General features: G+C 40.9%; 1 protein-coding gene across 1 annotated transcript in view; it reads right to left on the bottom strand.

Moving 5' to 3' along the window:
• Window positions 1–22,036, bottom strand: part of LOC149789654 (uncharacterized) — a 43,152-nt gene that overhangs the window by 15,116 nt on the left and 6,000 nt on the right. Inside the window, exons 3-5 of the mRNA XM_089971674.1 lie at window positions 5,144–5,327; window positions 2,682–2,939; window positions 702–1,496 (exon numbers count right to left, since the gene is read on the bottom strand). Coding sequence (XP_089827800.1) covers window positions 702–1,496; window positions 2,682–2,939; window positions 5,144–5,327 — 1,237 coding nt within the window. The remainder of the gene's footprint in view (window positions 1–701; window positions 1,497–2,681; window positions 2,940–5,143; window positions 5,328–22,036) is intronic.

The raw sequence follows: 22,036 nt of genomic DNA on the forward strand, positions 1-22,036 counted from the left end.
ACCGGTTATTGCGACTTTACTTCGTTTGTATTATGAACAATGTATCTAAATCGAATGAAACGTGTGCACCTGACCGTTAGGACTATCTAAACAACGTAGGTTACCTGATTTAAGTTCAATTTCAATTGCTTCATTAGGTACAAATTCTTTTTTTTCTCTCAGTACACGGATTTCCACATATTTTACACGTGTGCATGATATAGAGAGAAAAAACATGTTTTAATTATTTTGAAAACGGTGGTTATTAATAGCTTGTCTGGTTTTTTTTCTGAAGTCGCTGATGATTTAACGGTGGAAAGTCTTCATCGATGTAGAGAGTAGAAGCGATAGCCTACACCTCAAACACTGGAAATGGGTGGTAATGCGCCATGTATCTCAACTTGATATACCAACAATATTATTATTATATCAGTTGCTTTGTAACTGGACCTTAAAAGCCATGTTTTTAATGTGTGGTAATATATATATATATATATATATATATATATATATATATATATATATATATATATATATATATATATATATATAATTACAAGACCTCAAAAACCATGTTTTTTAAATGTGTAGTAACATATATATATATATATATATATATATATATATATATATATATATATATATATATATAATTACAAGAACTTAAAAGCCATGCTTTTTAATGTGTTGTAATATGTATATATATAATTACAAGACCATACCTTTTATAGTGCAGATCTCATCTCTTTCAGCAGGTATCTTCAAAATGTCATCATTAACTGTATCAGATAAGGACAAGCTCAAGTTGGTCAAAATGATGTACATCATTCTTCTAGACATGAAGGCATGCTGGGTTATGTAAGACAAAACCTCACCAGCAGAATCCAGCAAAGTAATGTTACATGTTGTTTTCATGGAGGTGGGGAAAGCCTTTTTGATTTGAACATGCTTCGTAATTTCCCCTTGCATACTATTCACGTGCTGGCATTGTTTCTGATTTGTTAAATCTAAATAAGAGCATTGTTTATCACTATCTGCATTCTGGATGCCTTTGTCGATTTTATAATAACGACTTTTTTCCTTCGCACGGGATGAGCTCTGTACCTCAGCTACGTAAGGTTGTGATTGTTCCCCACGTAATGAAGGTAGGTGTGTTCTGCTCGGAGATATATTGGCATCAGTAGCCAATATGTCTCGTGCCTCGTTCGAGGAATACTTTTCTGAATTTAGTTTTCTGCTGGAGGACTTTTCCTCAAGGTTAGAAGATTGTGTATTTTGTTCATGTAATGAGATTTTTATTGTTTTGCTAGGTATTATACCGGCATCATTAGTCATTCTGTCTGGCTGCACTAGTGTCCCCATGCCAGTGTCCGATACTACCAATTGACTGATCTCATAAGAAGTCGTCATTTTATTAGCTTCCGGTCTCTTACTGATCTCTGTATCCAGACTAGTTGAATCATTTACGTGCTTCATAACGGCTTCAGCTGTTCGATGACCATTTGATGGACGTGTATCTGACAAATATGAAGTATGAATATATAATACGTTTTACACCATACACGATACAGTTTGCATATGCTACATTTACTTCCTACACAAAACACATTTTTGTACAAAATACATACTCAATTTAACACACTACACAGTAATCCATACATATGCACGATAATGTTTGCTAAATACACAATACATTCTAGACACTGCTCAATACCTTGTACACACTATGGAAAACGTTTTGAGAGGTAAGTGTCAAACATTATTGCAAAATAAATTTTGCACAGGACAGATTTCCTTTCCAGGGGTATGTATCAAACAAAAATACACAATACAGTTAACAAAATGCACAACACTCAGTAACAAACATGAAGATGCAATACATGTTACATTAGAAACAAAAGCTTTCTACAGAACAATACTACATTTTGAGAGATAAATATCGAATACGAATGCACCATACTTATTGATGGCATTAATGAAAATAACGTTTTTGAAAATAAATGAAAGTATGTGGTCAAATCTGTCGTGTACTATCTAAGGACATTATTAGGTTAACCATGGTTGAAATCGCGAACCTAACTATTACGTCTAGATTTCTCACAATCAACGTCAAGGAATAAAAAAGGAAGCATATTTGTATTGTTTATATTGCTATTTGTTCAACTAATGAAAGTTTATTTGAGAAATTATTTGATTTTTGGTTCTATAACGGTGATAATTGCGTCATGTGGTGAGAAAGTATGATCTTTTAAATGAATTCAATAAATCAATTTGGTCTAAATCAGTCTTGCAGTTAATAAAAGTAGTTCAAATGTGTCCACTGCATCTAACGGTAGACAGATTTTCTGTTACTTGCAAATATGTTGACGTATAGATGAAAATATGCCCTCATTCTGATAATATATATATATATATATATATATATATATATATATATATATATATATATATATATATATATATATATATATATATATATATATATATATATTGTTACTTGTTACTTTGCTTTGTATATATATATATATATATATATATATATATATATATATATATATATATATATACACAAAGCAAAGTAACAAGTCAGATAGTAAATTTAAATCAGCTATCTGTCATAAATTAAATGACAAGAGCAGCACAATTAGCTAAGGTAATGAAGATATATTTACAACACATTTAATTTAAGACAACAAACGTACCTGTCTTTTTTCTCCATTCTCTTGTGCCAGGATCTATTTGACAACACATATCTTGAATCTCGATGTCTTCTGTTGATTCATTTCCTTTTTCTTTGACTCCCTCTCCGAGCAGTTGTCGGGCGAGGGATTTCTTTCCAACACATTTAAGTCCCATTATCATAAGTTGTATGTTATAGACCCTCTCTGATCCTGCTGTTAGTGCCTCTGTATACAACCTTTGAGCATTTTCATCCATCCACATGATCTCTGGGGGTGTCACTAAAGAATGAGGATAGTCATTTTAGAAACAGCAGATATCTGTAATATTTTCATTGTTTGAATATGTAGCAATATATCAGTACTTAGCATTTCGCCATGGTGGTCGTGTAGATAATAGTACCTTGCACGTTACATCATGTGTCCGCCAAGTATTTAATCAATCTTTATGTAGATCTCATCAGGGCATGGTAGATTTTGGATATTATTTAGTAACAGGTCTAAATGACCAGGATATTTAGTCAAAGTCTGCAGTCTTGAACTTCACTTATAGTTTAGAAACCTGTATTTTCTTACTAGACTTAGCAAGATCCTTACAACTGACTTTCAAAGCTACTTCCACAATCTTAAGTACATTACCGCCAAACGTTATGAAAAAGGTTATTGTTTTAACCTAACCCCATTACTTTCACAAACAAACACCACCAAAAGAAAACTAACACGAATTTTTCCCAAAGACCCCATAACGAAAACTGGCAAAGATGGACATGTCATGGCAGGATCGCAGAAAGTCTGAAAGTACATAAACTTAGTCTCGACAACTAACATGTTATGGGGAAATGTGTTATAACAAGATACCAGCAACATTCAATAAATCCTCTTAGAAATATTGAGAAAGCATATGTTCTAAATGAATTACGTTTCTTCAAATATATGTACCCGATCACATTAGCAATAGAGATACAATGTACTACCATCCAAAAAGACGAAGAACTCCTATCAAACAGATAAAGGGCAATAACCACTGCCAATACTCCCCTTTGCCTCCGAAAGATGTCTTTAGATTTAACCTGAGCTATGGATAAACGGGTAAGCTGGAACGATGGGGGAAGTATTAAGGGTGTTAAAGTATTTTCAGAGAAACATAATTTATTAAGAAAATTTGTTTTCTCCTTTATATTTATTTCTGATGATATAAACGTTAAGATAAAATGTGATAAGAGATGGGGCTACCGCGCATCCAACCTATATCCTCGACAATCTTGGATTGAAGAAGGCTGGTTTATTGCATTTACCATTCAATAGCTTATAGTACGTATGGTATTGCAACATTTCATGGGAAGAATCTGCATCTCGGCTTAGATATACAACAATGCATTGTACCAGCTGTAACAGGGTAAAACAGAAAATAAACCAAGAAAAACATGCCTATCGCACTAGATTTTCGGAAAGTGCATTCCTTATTTGGAAAATATGAAATATTGTTAATATTGTTCTACTTGCATAAAATGTTTGAGTAATTTAATAATATTTCTATCGAGAGCTATGCCAGCCTATTCTTGTCATTTTTAAATTCGTATATTGCCAAGTACCGATACACATTTTTAAATTTCCATAGGTACACAGACTGACTAAGTATGTTAAATGTTCTTAAAGCACTGAAGTGACATCCGTTTTGTTAAAGTTTCATAAGCCTAATGGTGTACAGTATCAATAATACACAACTCAACAACATCAAATAGGTCATCCTATGTGGATGTTTATTACGCAAAAATGAAAGTGACAACATGATTGATATTGAATAAACATTTCCCAAGATCGCAAATTAACCCTTGTGTCCTAAAATGCATGTATTCGTCTGATATGAACTGTGTTACTATATCATATACTTGTACTTCACTTTGTCATTAACCCCATATTTGCTGTGTGCTTTGGCAACTAAGAGTTTGGCGCTGCCAATTTGTTCAACTATACACTGAGAGAAAATAAAACTGTACTTTTAAATCAGAGCCACTTATTAGAAACCAGTGTAAAATTGTAACGTGTATAAAGTACAAAAATATGTCACTTAATAGAAGGTGTAAATGTTTACATTTATTATATTCATTAGCAGGTAACCTAATATAAACAGTGTAAACATTCAACGTTTGTGCTTTACACCAATTGCTCACGTTATAGAAACAAGTTTAATAATATGACGTTTATCTTGTTCATTGATTGGCCATTCAATAGGAAAATGTCTTTAATACTTATATTGTACATCAGTAGGTCACTTTAGACATTAAAATATCAGTGGTGAGTTTAAGATTGATTTCTTCTCAAATCAAAATTTGAGTATAAATATACCGATGCTATAGTGGATAATGTTTATAACAAATTGTGGCAAATATTTCATAAAATGTAATGCATTTCAATTTGCACAAAATATGCAATTGGCTGGGAAGATGTGATTTTATATTCGGCGACCACGTTATTTTGTAACTAACTAGTGTTAACTTGTGTGTTGACTTTGTATTCCACGGTGTCCTCGGAAACATCTACAGATGGAAGCGTGTCTATTCCAGAACTGGCAATGTTATCTAGTTTTCTGACTTCAAGATTACCAGGGTCCTTGGACATCTCTACTAATGGAAGCCGCTCTGTTTCAGAATTAGGTTGTGTCTTGTCTACCTAGATGATATAAATACAGAATTTCCTGATCCCAAACAAACATCCGCATGCACATTTATTTGTTCAATCGTTTTTATTATAGGGTTAATAATCATTACAAGGTAATTCAAAAGTAGTTACCATGAATTTTATTTATGAATAGTATGTATTGAGAATAAAAGGAAGGGCACGGCAGACAGCTGTCCAAGCAATGGACAGGGCCGCAGAGAGAGAGAGAGAGAGACAGAGAGAGAGAGAGACAGAGACAGAGAGAGACAGAGAGAGAGAGAGAGAGAGAGAGCGTCTAGTTGGCTCTGTCTCAGATGTAAAGACAACATATGACGGCCATCACAGATGAGCAGTACCTGATTAATACTGACGTCCCGCCATCTGGAGTTTGTTCCTAGATACTGAGCGGAACATACGTGTAACGATAAGCACTCTGCTGGTGACGTATGTCGAAAGCAGTTAAACCAACTATATATCTATACTCAAGCGGCAAGTGTTAGCTCGAGTTCACTTACATGCGTTACATATGATCTTTCGATATACATTATAAACAGAAATCTAGGAAGTATTTTGAATGGAAGAAAACAAATTAAATCATATTTTCCAACTTTAACTATTCATCTAACCTACGCTATGTAACTAGGAAAATGGAAGTCTGATGAAGCAATGGTTGCAATAATAATAATACCGATATTTAGATAAATTTTAAGGTCTACATTCAAAAAGCTTGTATTAAATCAAATTGACAGTCATTTTAGTTTTGAAAGATCCTATAATGATATAAAATGATCATAAGAAACTGTCTTGCATATAGTCAAGGTACTCTCCAGTCATCTTTCAAGTTCGAAAGAGTCTCTTATAAATGATGTAGGATATGATGACTTGCATAGTGCATGCTAAAGCATGCAATTTGAGTAAATCGCCGAGCCTATGTACACACCAACATCAACTATCCAGACTTATCTGATTGTAAGGTTTGAACCTGTATATCTGATTGTAAGGTTTGAACCTGTACATCTGATTGTAAGGTTTGAACCTGTACATCTGATTGTAAGGTTTGAATCCGTACATTCAGTTACTGGTAAAGCTCGCTCACCACTTAGCTACTGCCTCCATTAGTCAACTCTTGCGTCACGCTTTGGGAGCATACAGTATCCACGAGTTCTTAGGGAGTGCAGAAGGGTACAGTGACTGTAGTATACATCCCTGAATCTGAATCCATTACAGGAAGGTACGTTAAGTGTCTTCTAAAAGTTCTTCTGAAAGTTCAGTAGGTACCATTGGTGTATTCTACATGATTGAGTCCACATGGAGTACAGGGAAAGTACATTGGATATATTCTACATCCTTGAGTCCGCAGGGAGTGAGCATACAATGAATGACCAACGTGTTTCGTCAAATAAAGCCAATCGACAATATCAGCAACAATAACAATGACATAACTACCCAAAATGTTCCCCTGCGCATTGAATGAAACAATAATATTCTCACTTTTTAATTCCGAATCATCATTCGCACTATTCGTCATTCCTTCCGATCTGAGGTAATTTCCCATCAGTTTTATTTTGCTAACGCATACAAGTAGTGAAAGGGGTCACCCTAGCGACAATGGGAATTAGCATTACAGAGACCCCTGGGTCACTCTAGCGACAATGGAAATTTAACATGGAGAAAAATCGTGGGTCAATCTAGCGACAAGGGGAATTAACATGGGAAAAAACCCTGGGTCACTCTAGCGACAAGGGAAATTTAACATGGGATTTTTTTTTTTTAAATTTTTTTTTTAAAAAAATTTTTTTAAAAAAGGGGTAGGCAATTCAAAGACTATCTCTTTTCGAGAAATATGGCTGGCCCTGAAAAGGGCCTTTGGGTTTTCTTCTTCTAATTTCTTCTTTTCCTCCACCAACTTCTTATTTTATCTCCAACACTCTTTCTCTTCTTTTTTTTCTCCTTCTCTTCTTTCTTCTCTTCCTCCTCTTCTTCTTTCTTCCTCTTCTCATTTTCCTCTTCTTTTTCAATTTTTTCGTTCCATGTTCTTATTCTTATCTTTTCCTCTTCATCCTCCTTCTCCTCCTTGATCTCTTTCATGACACCACTAATCTTGTCCTTTGCTTTCCTTAAATTGTTAATTTCCATCTTTACACGATGGGGACTATAGGAATAATGGTCTTCAACCAGTCTTAATAGCATCTGTTCCATTATTCCTAAGTTGTCTAAAACGTCTTGCAAGGTTTGTAATTTGTCCATTTGGTTTGACGCCATCTTCTTTGTATTCTTTGCAGAATGGTTTGAACGACGAATACTGTGGAATCTTATACGAAAAGCGCGAACGTGAAGGAAAACATCCCCTAAAACATAAAATGGATCTTACCTAGATGATGACCTAACATCGCGCGGACGTGAAGGAAAACATCCCACTTTTCTCATTTCATATAATATAACCCTAACTATACTCTCCACATTTGCTTAGAAACCCATAATCTACTATTCACACCAACATACCTGAGCTCTTACAAACACACAAACACATACACTTCCACTATTAATAAAGAGTTAGTGTTTATATTCACACTACTCTACCTACACACATTGGCAAATTAATAGTTATTTCTTTTCTAGAGTATTGGGTAGCCCTGAAAAGGGCTGTTTTGTTTGGAACTTCATGGACACCTGGTTAATGGTGGCACCTTCCAGGCCTGGCGCCACATACACATCTTATCCCCCAGTTACTTTTTACCTTTTGGGGGGAGAGAGCAGAGGCAGGATATGTCGCTTCAGAATCCCAATTTTCACTCTCTGGGATTCTGAAATTTTTTCTTCTCTCCTTTTCCTCCTCCTCTTCTTTATATCTTCTCTCCTCCTCTTCTTTTTTTCTTCTTTCCTCCTCTCTTATCCTTCCCTCCTCGACAATGGCTTCAGCGGCCAGTTCATTTAATATGCGCCTGGCATATTCCAGATGCACATGAAGCTCCAACAGTTTCTCGAGTCTCGTGTTCATTTTTGGTGTTGATCAATCAACAAGGGTAGCTGGACTGCCGAACGAGTTTCAATTTATACTGAAAGCGCGGACGTGAAGGAAAACATCCCCTAAAAACATAAAATTCATCTTACCTAGATCATGACCAAAAAAACAACCACAACGCGCGGACCTAAAAGAAACACTCACTCACTTTTTTATGCTACCCATCACTTCAATAGACTATCCACATACGCAAAGCAATCCAATCTAACCCCAAATATACACCTCAAACAGCCCAAAAAACTAACATCATTTTAATCTACTATTCACACCAACCTACTTTATCACTTACCAACACAAACACACAAACACATACCCTCATATTTTAAAGAAAGAGTTAGTGTTTATTTTCACACTACTCTACCTACACACATTGGCAAATTAATAGTTATTTCTTTTCTAGAGTATTGGGTAGCCCTGAAAAGGGCTGTTTTTTGTTTTTTTGCTTTGGCATTCTTTTTTAGTTTCTAAGAATGCGATGTCCTCTGAGGATAGACTTTCTGGCAATAGGTCTGCTTCTTCGGAAAGAGAAGAAGAATTCTTTGGTGTCGATACGACAATCGACAAAGCCTCTGTCAGCTTCAGGTTGCTGCTGCTGCTGTTGCTGTTGTTGCTGCTGTTGCTGCTGTCTCTGAAGTCTGTACTTCTCTGTCCATTCTTCTTTCTCCCTGTTCATTTCTTCTCTGAAGAGCTCTTCTATCAGGTCTTCAGTGATTTTTAACATTCTCACATTCTCTATTTCTTCTGGTTTCGGTATCAGACTGTGTCTGACCCTATGCAAATTCACGTAGGCTTCGTTGAGCTTAGCTAGTTTGGAGCACATCTTCTTAGGAGGATGAGTCGACAATGGATGGTTAGACTGGGAACAACCCGGTTCTTAAAGTGAAAGCGCGGACGTGAAGGAAAACATCCCCCACACGGTTTTCGAGCCGCAACGTTCATGAGAGGGATAGTAAGAAATGAAAGAGCATCAATCCAACATTCTTATAGCTAAACAAAAGACAAAGGCATTTTTTCTAAACACAACATTTTTTATTCAAAAAATCACTTAACACTAAACAACAACATTTTTAACAATAATCCAACACTATAACATCAAACAATTTTTTTCTTTAAATTCAATCTACTTTAAACAAGGCTGACAACGTTGTGAATGAAATTGTGATTTCCACTGTTGGAAATCATTAGGCCATTGATGGACACTACGTTTCCTAGCTTGAGACAAAAGATAAGCATAATGGTCACAAAACCATCTATCTACTTTCACATCGTTTCTAGCAGAAGAACGAGGATCAAAATGAGTCACTAAATGTTCTAAGGAATAGCCCAGGCTGCGATGATGCAGAAAATACACACAATATTGTCCACACACCAAGGAATCTGTGCCTTGTAATTTCACGTTATTGAATCGGGTGGTCTGAGCATTTCTTCTCATAAAGTCTATGATATCGTCTTCCAAAGGGGGCAATCCGTACGGATCGAAATATTCCACACAGCCTTCTTGAGGAAAGTAGACGGCTACCCAGTGGGTTCCTGGGAGATGACTGTCGTCCGTGTTGATCACGTAAGCTTGATGGTCTTTAGGTTTGCGATGAGGGAGTTCATCTTTAGCACAGACGACGGGATTCCAAGAAGACGTATACGAACTGTGGTTCAAAAGGTAATAAAGTTCCCAGGTATCCATTTTTTTGTGTTTGTTTTCTTCTTCACAGGTAATAATACGTCGTCAATTCGATCCTGACTTTTTGCTTGAAAATGTCTGACGAATAAACGGTTATTCGTTCTGTTTCCTCACTCTGATTCAGGAGAGCTTCGATACGATGGATCTCTTGAGTGGTTAATGGTGGACAAGAATGTTCACGCAAGTCTTTATACCACTGGTGCAACACGTCTTCGTTCGAGATGAGACTCCAAGCTTCGTCCAGATACTCGTCCAATTTTTCTTCTTGACTCAACATCAGGCATTTATCGTGTTGAATTTGATTGGGATGATCGTTTTGACATCCATAGCAATTTTTCTTGATCAATTCCGTCATTTTGTCCACCAAGTGTTTGGCAAAACAGCAGACTAAATGGGCTTCTTGTTCTGGCCATCTCGACTTCATCAAAACTTCTTCGTCTTTGTCTTGAGATTCTTCTCCTTCCACGGTCTCCTTACATTCCATCTCCAAAGTTTCTCCACTAGGTAAAGAGGGATAACAGTCTTCCATGGCTTTCTAATAATCTAGAATGACTTCTCTCAAACTGTTGATTTCTATGGTATTATCGAATTCTGCATACAGGATGACGTTCACTGTTGCTGTTAGTTCTTTTGCAAACTGAAGTTCCACACGAATCTGGCCAGATTTTATAGGGTGGAAATGTCCCACGTCGCTGCCTTGGTCTGGAGTGAAATCGAAAGCCCACAAAGCATAGCCTTCTGCATATTCTTTGTAATCAATGCCGTGACTGGTGTTGGTTCCTAACTGACCGGTGGCTTCGTACAGGGACAAGTACGATCTCAAGTAATTCAGTTTTTTGGGATCAAAGTCAGGTTCGAAAGGTCGGGTACACAAGGTCTTGCCATCGCGACTGACTTCGACTTTCTTCACGTTGAAGTGTTGAAAGTTGAAAGGATTTTGATTGAAGGTTCCGTTGAAGGCTGAATTCGAGACCATACCAAGGATTAAACGTTTGGGTAACTGTCCTTGGAACAGATGATCTTCGGTTATGGATTGCAGTCCAGCTGAAATGGTGAACGTTTTCACTTCCACACGTCGGATGGGATACTTGGCAGTCGTTCTGCTCAACGTTTGACTGATTTCGTTTGCCACTTTAGGTAACACTTCTACGCGTCGTACGTAGAGTTTGGCCTCCTGGATTATGCTTTTAGGAGGCTTAGTAGGATCACCAGCTATCAAATGGAAAGCGGCACTGCTGCGATTCAGTCTCAAGCGGACATTCACCCCGTTCAGCAAATATTTCTCTTGCAACCACATGTCCAAATGCAAACGATCCATCAGTTCTAAACTTTTCTTGTTTATGATTTTGTCTGCTCTTGCCTCAAAGCTGGAATTGGATGTATCTGTTTTGTCTAACTTGCCCGCTTCGTCAGCTACCCACAGCACACAGGCATTGAGATGACTATCCTTGGCATCTATTCCGTACGTCAAGAGATTTTCCAAGTAGGCACGGTAAGGGTAAGTATCCATGCTGCTGCTGACTAGTTTGTTATTCAAGTACAAATCCACTGAACTGAACAAGGAATGCATGAAATTGTTGACGGGACCTATTTCGTCATCGTCTTTTACTTCATTACCATCCTTATCTAGAACTTGGATTTTCAAGTACAAGTAACTGCTATTCAGATCGATGTAATCTTCGGGCTGTCCTTTGATTTCAAACTCGATGGGAGCGGAATCGGTCAGTGAGGAGACGGGATTAAATTCCACCCATTGGGATTCTTGCATGGTCATCATGGTGGGGGGCATGGCAAACAGATCCAGTTCCGTCTTGGAACAAGCGCAAGACTCTCGGTGCATCATTTTGTTCTGTGTTTCAATAATCGAAAACGTCTAAGTCTCGAACGGTTCTTCTTTTCTTGGCCTTTCTCGCTTGAAGTCTGGTGAAAGGGTGTTTTCTTCTTCGTCGTCTCTTTCTGCCTTGTCCTTGCTGAATGCTTGACTCGGTAGCGTGCAGGGCATTTATAGGTGTTTCTCGTCGGCCCAAAATGTCTTTGCCCGTTTGCAGCAAGACATTTTTGCCAGCCCTCATGAAGGCTTCTTTAGGGTTTTGTTTGTCGATGATGACATTTTGGAGAAATTCTTTGCCCTTGTGTCAGTGCCGCATCTTTCAAGGCGTGCAATCCGCGTGTCACCATCGGTTTCAACACTGGGGCCACCGAACGAAAGGCCGATTTTAACATGTCTCCTAAACCGTGTCCTCGCTGTCGAGCCACCCCTTGGTACACTGGATACATGACTTACGAGTCGTGAGAGAACCGTTTTCGAAAATGGAGTTTCACCGTGACTTTTCCTTTGGTGAATGGAATATTTTGTCCCAAATCTCCTTTTATAGTAATGTTGACCGTGTCCAAATACGACTTGCTGACCGGCAAATAGTGAGGATGGACAAATTCGCGGTGGACGTGGTAAGTGTTTCCACCTTCCTCGTCAGCGTTCGTGGCAGAATCCACTTTGAAAGGAATGACACGCAGTAACGGCACGGAGGTGTGTCCCACCACGTTGTATTCCACCACATCGGAGTACACAAAGATCAAATTCAGTCCTTGGTTCAGTTCTACCGGGGTACGAAAATACTGGCCAAAAGTCACGTTGTCGTAAATGACTGGTAATTCGGGTGGTGTTTTTTGTTCTAATTTCTTCCTCAGTTCCATGTCCCCGCCCAACATGTCAAACAATTCAGGACAAAATTCAATGGACACGATTTTACTTCGCTCAAATTTCATCAAGAAGCGACGAGCTACTTTGTGGTACTCCATGGTCACACTTTTGTTCTTGACATTGTCCTTCTTAAAAGCTTCCCCAAACACACCATTAAACTTGGAGGCTATGGCGCTGACCAAATGATGACCACTGAAATAATAGCCTGGGAGAATGGACAAGTTGTAGGTCCACGTTTTAGTTTTCTCATCATAGGTTTTATTGGTATATGTGCTACTAGTCTTATCCAACTCATCTTGCAATGGTTTGTCATGAACTTCCACCTTAAAAGTATTTTGATTGTTAAGGACATTGAGGACTTGGGTCGGGTGAATCATTTCTACTAAAGCCACTTCCCAATGGGCTTCGTGATCTAAGGGGATGGCTTGAGGTAATTTGGCCGTGTAACAGCACAACGTGTTGTTGGGAAACACCTCCATGGAACTGTCACTGGGTAAGGTTAAGTAAAATTGGTTTTGGTGACTCATAATTCCAGAGTTCTGTGGCTGTCCGAGGGGTTAGTGGATGTCAGAGGCGTGTCTCCGCCCAAAATGGGGTTCTGGTTGTGGTTGTTGGAGTGGTGACTGGCACTGACACTGGCACTGGACACAACGTTCCCGTTCGAGGAGAATTTCAGGGAGGGATTGGGAAGTAGGTAACCGATGCAACTGCTCAATAAAATGGTCCACAATTGTTTGTCTCCTTGTTGCAAACTCAAATTGGCGATGGCTGCCCCGATGACACAATACACCACGAAGATTTGGCAGAAAAAGACGATTTGCGTTTTAGGCACACGTTCTCCGCACCACACCCACAAGGGTTGTTTTTGTAAATCTTGCACAGAAGAACTAGGGGAAGAAGGACTGGTCGACGTAGCTTCGTCTGCTGCTGTGTGAAAGGGCATGATGGTCACTTCTTCTTTTTATAGTCGATGACTTGCGAAGCGTCGATCCAAGAATCGAAACTGGGTGGATATCCTTTCCAACGTACTTTGACTTCTTTGACACGTCGTTTGCCCACTTTACGGGTTCTGCGTTCGAGAATGCTTTCGATGTCGTACACGTCGTCTTCTTTTTTGGTGACACGTTGTAACTCGGGCAAATAAAACGTTCCTTTGAGCACTTCTCCGTTCATGTCTTCCAATTTATAGACGGCAGGATGACGGCCATGCACTCGTCCAGTGACGCGAAACAATTCGGTCGTCCAGTTAGGTAAGTAACCTTTGTCGAAAGTGCGTTTGGTTTTGCCAATGCGCACCCAATCTCCTACGGCCAACTCTCCACTTTTCTTGGGGACAGCCCTCGTCGGGGACGTACCGAACAGGCGCTCAAACACCAACACTTCGTTGTCGGGAGTCACGTCTTGCGGGGCACGTCCGATGCTTCGATGGTAAGATTGGTTGTACGCTTGCACCAGGTGAGGTAAGATGTCGATGTACTTCAGAGTGTGGTGATGCGTAAAATATGTCCACATGCGTTCTTTCAAAGTACGTTGAAAACGTTCCACGATGCTGGCTTTGGTTTCGGGATTCTCGGTGGTAAAAAAATGAATGTCACGTTTCTTTAATTCTTTTTGGAAAGCTTGGTTCAGAAATTCGGTGCCTTTGTCCGTTTGCCATCGAAGAGGGCGACGACCGCTTTGTTTCAACACCCGTTGCAGGGCTCGCACTAACTCGCTGCTCGATTTGGAAGTCAAGGGCACGACCCAGGCAAATTTGGAAAAGACGTCGATGACACAAAACAAATATTTGTAGCCGCGATTGTAGCTGGCCAAATGAGAGACATCGGCTAAATCGGCTTGCCATTGATGATCGATGCCTTCCACTCGGGTGCGACTTCTGGCAAACTTGCGTCGAATGGGTTTGTGTAAAGTGTAGGTAGCTTGTTCTTGTAACCATCGTTGCACTTGAGGTAAACGGAGACTTTTCAGTCGCGTTTTGGCAGCACGATACAATTTTTGAACTCCTGCGTAACCTGCAGGATGGGAGGGATCGTAGTAAATGCTGGCTAAGACTTTTTCCATTTTTTTTTGTGTGGATTGGTGTGTTAATAAGGCACCCACTCTTGGAAGAGGCTACTCTTTTTCTCTTGGGGTATTTTCTTGGATTGCAATGCTTTGCGTGTGCGGCCAGCAATAGGTGTCGAAGATGAGGAGGAGGATGTCTGAGCGGGGGATATCGGTTCTTGTTTCACTTCTGTCTTCACTTCTGTCTTCACTTTCTTTTTCTCTTGTGAGGAAGAAGGGGTGGCCATCATCTTTTTAATCCATCCAATTCTGGAGGTAGGTGGTGTTGTTAACTTGCGTACTTTTTCTGGTGGAGTTTGAAACCCTTCTTCTTCTTCTACTTTTCCTTTTTCTGTCTTGGTCGCGGGTACTGGTGGTACTGGTGATGGTGCTGGACTTTTCATCAAGGTCTTAAAATCGTTCAAAGTGGGTAAAGCTGTTTCGTCTAAAGCTTTCTGGTGAAAGAGTTGTACTCGTTGCAAGAGTTGACCGTACTTTTGCGATTTTTCTGTTTCGGACAAATCTTGGCGATCCAGCAAGGATTGCAATTCGTGTTGTAACTGGGACATCTCGCTCAAATTGGGATTGGGAGGTAAATGCGGGGTGCGTTGTTCTTGCCACCGATGGTATTCCATCCATCGTTTGTAAGGCACTAAAGCTAGTTTTCGTCCTTCCATGGGGTTGTCAGGGGTGAATTCTGAGATCTTGGGACTTCCGAAGGCCTTTTTATCTTGCTCCCATCAGTCCTCCCAACATGGTTCCCAAGACTCCTTTCAGTATGGGGCCTAACAAGAGAGGTAAAATGCCTCCACGTTGGACCAACATCTTCTTTTTCTGACGAATGGGAATTTTCTTTTGAACCATTTTCCGAAGAACGTGACGATGTTTGCCTAAGCATTGTTTCTGGTGTTTGGACAAAGGGATCGTGCCTTTCAAAACGTTCAAACAACATTCGCACACGGTATCGATGACCTCTTTGGAGGCCGTTTGAATGAGTTTTTTTCGTAGGGGTGGAGAAGCTTTGGACAGGACAGATAACAGGTCCCCATGTTTGGCTAAACGTGGTGGTAGTCCTTTTCTTTTCTTTCCTTGGGGTTTTCTGGAGGGTGACATCTTTGAGTCTTTAGGAGCACCTAAAAACACTGATACCCTACTCGGTCACAGGCCTTTTTTATACTGGAACGCGTCGCCACTGATTGTCTTTACGTTTTATCAGTTTGAGGACAGGCATGACACGTCGTGCAGGGGTACGTAACGGACTAAATCGAGCCAGTTCTTGCTTGGACAAATCCAGTAAACTTTGTAACATGCCCGATCTTTGTTGGACTTTGATTTTGGGAGAAGGTACTTTGTGAGCAGCAGCCACTGCCGCTAAATGGGAAGGTCCTGCCACTGGGGAAGTTCTTTTGGGGTCATCAACGGAGAAGTTCTTGGTGTGATCAACGTCTCCAAGTACTCTTCAGTTCCTGGTGACATCAACGGAGAAGTGGACAAACGTGAGGCTACCGGAGACGCTGTGGCAGGTCGTGGCTTGCGAGTGTAAGGTTGCGTCCTGGCCGAAGTGCCTCTCTTGCGACTAGTTTTCTTCTTCTGTGGACTTTTCTTTTTCTGGGGACTTTTTCTCTGTTTCTTTTTCTGGGGGCTTCTTTTCTTTTTCCGGGGTGGTGTCTGGTAAGAGGAGGGTCCTGCCACTGGAGAAGTTATTCTTCTTGGGGACTTGGTCTTTTTCTTTTTCTTCTTGGGGCTTCGTTGAACTTTTGTCTTGGGGATAACTTTGGGGGCATTAGGATCCCATCTTAAGAGTGAGCGAATGATGACCCCTCCTAGAGTACCGCTCCCTCCAGGTTTCAAAATGATTTGTTTTTTGGTTTGAGTGTCGATGCGGGGATCGGCCAGTTGGACCAAAGCGACTTTGTTTCGATCGAAAAAGCGTTGGGTTTGATGAGGAATCTGAATGATTCCTTGGAGTAATTGACGTGCCGTCACCGTGAACCATCGTAAGACTTCTTTGAGACTAGCTTCTAAGACACGGGCTCGTGTTTGTGGATCTTTTTCTCGGCTGATGCCATACAAGGCACGAATCAATTTGACGGGAAGATGCGACTGAAGGGACGTCATGTTCACACTGTGTGAGACAGACGAAAAAGGGTCTGAGGTTTTTATAGATTTTTTTTCATGGGGAGTGAAATGAAGTCGAGGACGGAGACGTGTACAGGACAGGCCCTCCGTCTTGGCACCAGTGGTGAAACAAGTGGGTACGAAATCGCAAATCCTCGGGGGTCGTAGGTTTCAAATCGACGAGCAAATAGGCGTGTGGAGTTTGAGTGGCATCTTCGTACGCCTGAGTCAGCCAAGGCGTTCCTAACTGTTTGGCTAAGACTTGCACTTGCGATTTATCTCGAGGGCTTTTAAACAAAACCACGTAATGCGCATTGAGACTGATGGTGCGATGGGCTTTACTTTGTTGAAACAAATTTTGGGTGATGTAAACGACACTGGCATTACGGTGATGCCCTTTGCGCGTGAACCACAGTTTAATTTCTTCTTCGTCTTCTCCTAACATGTCGTCGAAAATGACCAAATGGGTTAGACGGGAGTCAGAGACGATGCCATCGTCTTCTTTAGGAATGCCTTCCACAAACACGATGGAATCGCCTTGACTTTCTCGCAAGAGGCTGTACGCCGATTGCCACTCTTTGTAACACCACACGATCCGTTGAGGGGGCCGATCGATCAAATGATGTTTATGTTCGATCAAACGTTTGACGAATTCGGTTTTGCCCGAACCGCTAGGTCCAGCAATGAGCATGTTAAAGGGATGGCGAAGATACAAAGCCTCCCAACTGGCACGATCTAAGTGTTCGTCGATGACTTTGACAGTAGAGGAAGAGGGAGCAGAGACAGCAGAGGTAGCCATGGTATGAGAAATGTCACTTGTGACACGAAAAACAAACAAGACAAGAGTTTATATACTTTTTCAGAACACGTTTATTGAATGTTTTTTTCAAATATGAACACGAAAGACAAAAATACATACAACCCAAATAGTGATGTACAGGAATATAAAACACAGCAAAGCGATCAAAGTGAAATATAAACAAGTGTCTGTACAACATGTTTTGGGTAACCAAGATGTCCTAGGGACAGTGTGTAATGTTCTTACAGTCTCTACATGAGGTATGTCACACAAGTGTCCTCCCGGAATGACCTTTCAGGAATGTCCATGACAGTCCTGTCCTGAAGCGAGTGGTTGTTCTCGGTGACGGGTTCTTCTGGCACCGTCACTAACACGGGTTGAAAAGTAACTTTTTTCCTTGAACAACTCTTGTGCATACTGGGCCACTTCTTGGGTCCAAGCCTCAAAACCCCCCTTTTTCCAATCACGAACATCTGTCCAATGAGGGTGTAAGTCACAAGCTACACACACATCGTCATACACGTCTTGGGTCGCTAAAAGTTGACGAATCTTTTTTTCCTGTTGAGGTCGAGAAGTATCCAGATGAAAACGCAAGGCTTTGAACAAAAGGAGTTTTTCGTGACCATTTAAGGCCATGGAGGTGGTAAGTACTGATCGTAAAGAGTCCACAAAGAATCGGCTGGTAAACGAAATCCCAGAAAACAAGTCACTAAGACACACACCACTTGTCGTCCAAAATTGAATGGATACAGTTCTTGTAATAATTGATGGTAATGATCCACGGTTTGAATATGGTCATTGAGTTCCTTCCACGGAATCTGTTGGATGACATGTGACATAAACCGTGGCATGGCAGCCTGTTTTTATATTCTCTTTTTTTCGGATGCAATAGACGTACTTTCTAGCCAGAGATCTTCGTTCTCCAGTAGGGAATCTAAATCTTGCATACTGTAACCGAAACGTCAGAGTTCGTTTAGGTGTTTCCTCTTCCTCTAAGTAGATTCCACGTAAAATATGTTGGTAATCCTTTAACTTGTCTTCCTCAATGTATTGCTGTAGGTGAATCTCGAAGTAACCATAATCATGAACATGTCGATCATTAGCGACCTCAAAGTTTTGAACAAGGTCTGACCATTGAAAGAATTTCTGACGAATCAGTTCTCTTATACCATTCAGGTACCAGTGGTTAAAGATCTGGTGACGTATCGGATGCAATTGTTCTTTACGTTTCACTTGTATTTTCACCAGCTCTCGGTAAATGCGTTCTCTCAACTCCACAGGCAAAGCACGAATGTTCTCTTGTAAAGTATCCATGAATAGGTCATACTAAATCCTCTTTGGTCTGACACAAGAAATGTACTCTTTGCACAAACATGGTTTCACTTCAGTGTCGAATTTAAATCGTTGAGTCACTAATCTACACATTACAATTCGTTCAGAAGTTTCCTCATTCACCAAGTTGACATTGTGTTTAAGATGTTGGTAATTCGTTAACTCTTCCTCTGGAATTCGATGCAGTACGTTTACAATGATATAACTACAATCGTCCATACCAAACCAATCCTTTTTAAAACTAGAGGATCGTTGATCAATGTCTGTCCAATGGAACACTTTCAATTGAATCAGTCCTTGTATAGCCTTCAGGTACCAGTGGTTCAAACACCGGTGACGTAACGGATGCAATTGTTCTTTACGTTTCACTTGTATTTTGACCAGCTCTCGGTAAATGCGTTCTCTCAACTCCACAGGCAAAGCACGAATGTTCTCTTGTAAAGTATCCATGAACAAATTATTATGGTAAGAAGTTACTTCAATGTCTCGGTCCCACTAAGGGTAAGTAATGACAATTCGGTGACCATCGAGCATGTTCAACGTAGGCCGAATCTTGCGGTTCCCAGTGGTGAAGTGACACACCGCAACTGAAGCACTTGACTTTATCTCCTTCGCCCAAGTAGAAAAATCCGGCTCTGGCTAATTCTTCGGGGGTCGGTCCTCCCAGATACTTAGGCCATTTTCCTTTGAACGATTGAAGCCGATTTTCAAAGTCGCAGTATTCCGACAAACGCACAGGGAACGAATATTCGTCTTTCACAGGTTCGTTTCGATGAGGGTTGGGTGACAGGAACAGGAGTTTGCTCAGGGCTGGATGACATCCGTAGGGGGGTAGACGTGAAGGTGGACATTCCCCTTTAAAACGAAACCCAGTAAAATGTCCAAGAGGACGAGCAGCATCACTTTCGCATCCCACAGGTCTGACACGCACAGCATCACTTTCCATGATAGGGGTAGGGGTACTAAAGTTCCCATGATGCTTTACGGCATCGCTCAGGTCACAAGGTACAGCATCGGTCCCATCGCAAGGCTCACAATCGCACTCGTCTGCAAACTCCGTTACGCAATTACAATGGTAACCACATGGACAATCGCAGTTTCCTTCCGGACATTTTCCGTCGCAATGCATGGGTCTTATCCATCCAGTATTAGTCACACTAGAGGAAGATACAACTTTTTTACAATCCCCAAACTGAAACGATGTCTTTTTCAAAGTATTCATCTTGTTCGCTCGGTCTTGGTAGTCACAATGAACTATCGGTCTTGCCTAGGGTTCCTTTTTTATATACAGACCAATACCGGTGTGACCGTACGGTAAGGTGAAATGATTGGGAAGTCGAACTCGCTTCTGGTACACGATTTGATAGACTTTTTCCAAGGGTCGACTGACGATGTGGTGAGTGGGTAAACGTACAATTTTGTTCGGTTGATAGGTGGTCACTTTAAAGTTTCCATCCTCTCCCGATTGCAAGGCTTCTTTCAATACCCCAAAGTTGACCACTCGACTGGTACGATAATTCAGAGTCAGTCCTTTCACTTTGCACGTCGTGTGCACTTCTCCTTGTTTGTCCCGGTATTCGTAGCCGTAATTTTTGGGACCGCCACTGACGAAACTTAGAATCTTGTCGTCGGGATGCTCGTCTGTCCAGGCTCCTAAACGGTCTCCTTCGATGTTAGGGTGATGATGAATCGGGTGATGGATGTAAATGCAACTGTCCGTGTCAAAGTACAGGACGCGTTCTTCTAACAGTTCTAAAGCTTCGTACAATTTTAAGCGAGCATGGGCTGTCACGTAAGCCGCAATGATGACATTTCCAAAAGGGTCGTCTTGTACAAAGTCCAGATCTTCTTCGTAATTGACCAAGATCAAATTCTCTCGAACGACGTCCACGTGTTTCATGTATTTGGTTTTGTCGTGAATCATCTGGAAGTAGCGGGAAGGTTCTGTCAAATATTCCGTCTTGGGTAAACACGGTCGTTGTGCCATTTTACCCCACAAGCAATTTAACATCACTTTGGCAAACGATCTCCTCCCTTCGTTTTTCTCGATGTGGTCTAAAGAGATACCTTCTTGTTCGTAGTATTTCTCTTTGAATTGTATTTGGTCTTCGGGAGTGTGACACCAGGAAGGATAGCCGCTGGCTTCTTGCTTCAGTTTCAAAAAGGCATCCACGTAGTCGGCGAAAATGCCTTTCTGAGTAGGGTCACCCTTGCGGTATTGTTGTGTCTTGGGAAAGTGGCAAATTTCGTACACTTCTAACAGTTGGTATCCCATGTCCATAGCTTTGAACAATTCTACGCTGACCCAGGTTCCCGTCAAGGCACGTTCTTCCTGGCTGTGCTGACAAGGTTGGTCTTGGTTGCACGTTTCGGCACAAGTACGGCACAAGGGAAACATCAGTTTGCCTTGACAATGGTGAGGTAAGACGGGATGGTATAGGTTCGTGGGAGGCAAAACTTTGCACTTGATCAAGCCTTCGTATTGTCGAATGTTGACCAGGTCGATGTGTTCCGTCAGCAATTGCGGGTGCCCTACAGGAAAGCGACAATATTTGCACACGTAAGGATACAGCGAACACACGTCCAAGTATTTGATTTCTTCTCCTTTCTCTTCGTTGGCTTGGTACAGCAAACAGGTGGCATTGGTCCTTCCTCCGTACAAACTATCCCTCGGGTTCAGCGGGTCCATGAACTGGTAACTTTCCACGAGGCGTTTAAACTCGGGATCGGTTTTCATACGGTGATCGTACTCGTGTTCCCACATTTCCACCACTTGGTATCCTTGCTGTTCTAACTTTAGGCGTCGCTGACAAGTGTCCTGGTACAGGTCTTCCATGGTCCGTTGTAAAAACTGATTTTTAGTGCCACGGTCAGGGTAGCAAACGGGACATCCGTGAAATAAGCAACCGTTAAACTCGTACACGATCTTGGGGTTTTCTAAGTCCCAGCCATCGACCGAATACGTTCCGATGGTCTTTTCGCCCCCTCCGTTGCGAGCATGCTGAATCCACTTGTCTTCCTTGTCGCA

The sequence above is a fragment of the Sinohyriopsis cumingii genome, chromosome 10 (assembly GCF_028554795.1).
Source record: "Sinohyriopsis cumingii isolate HCF-2022 chromosome 10, ASM2855479v2, whole genome shotgun sequence".
Classification (NCBI taxonomy): domain Eukaryota; kingdom Metazoa; phylum Mollusca; class Bivalvia; order Unionida; family Unionidae; genus Sinohyriopsis; species Sinohyriopsis cumingii.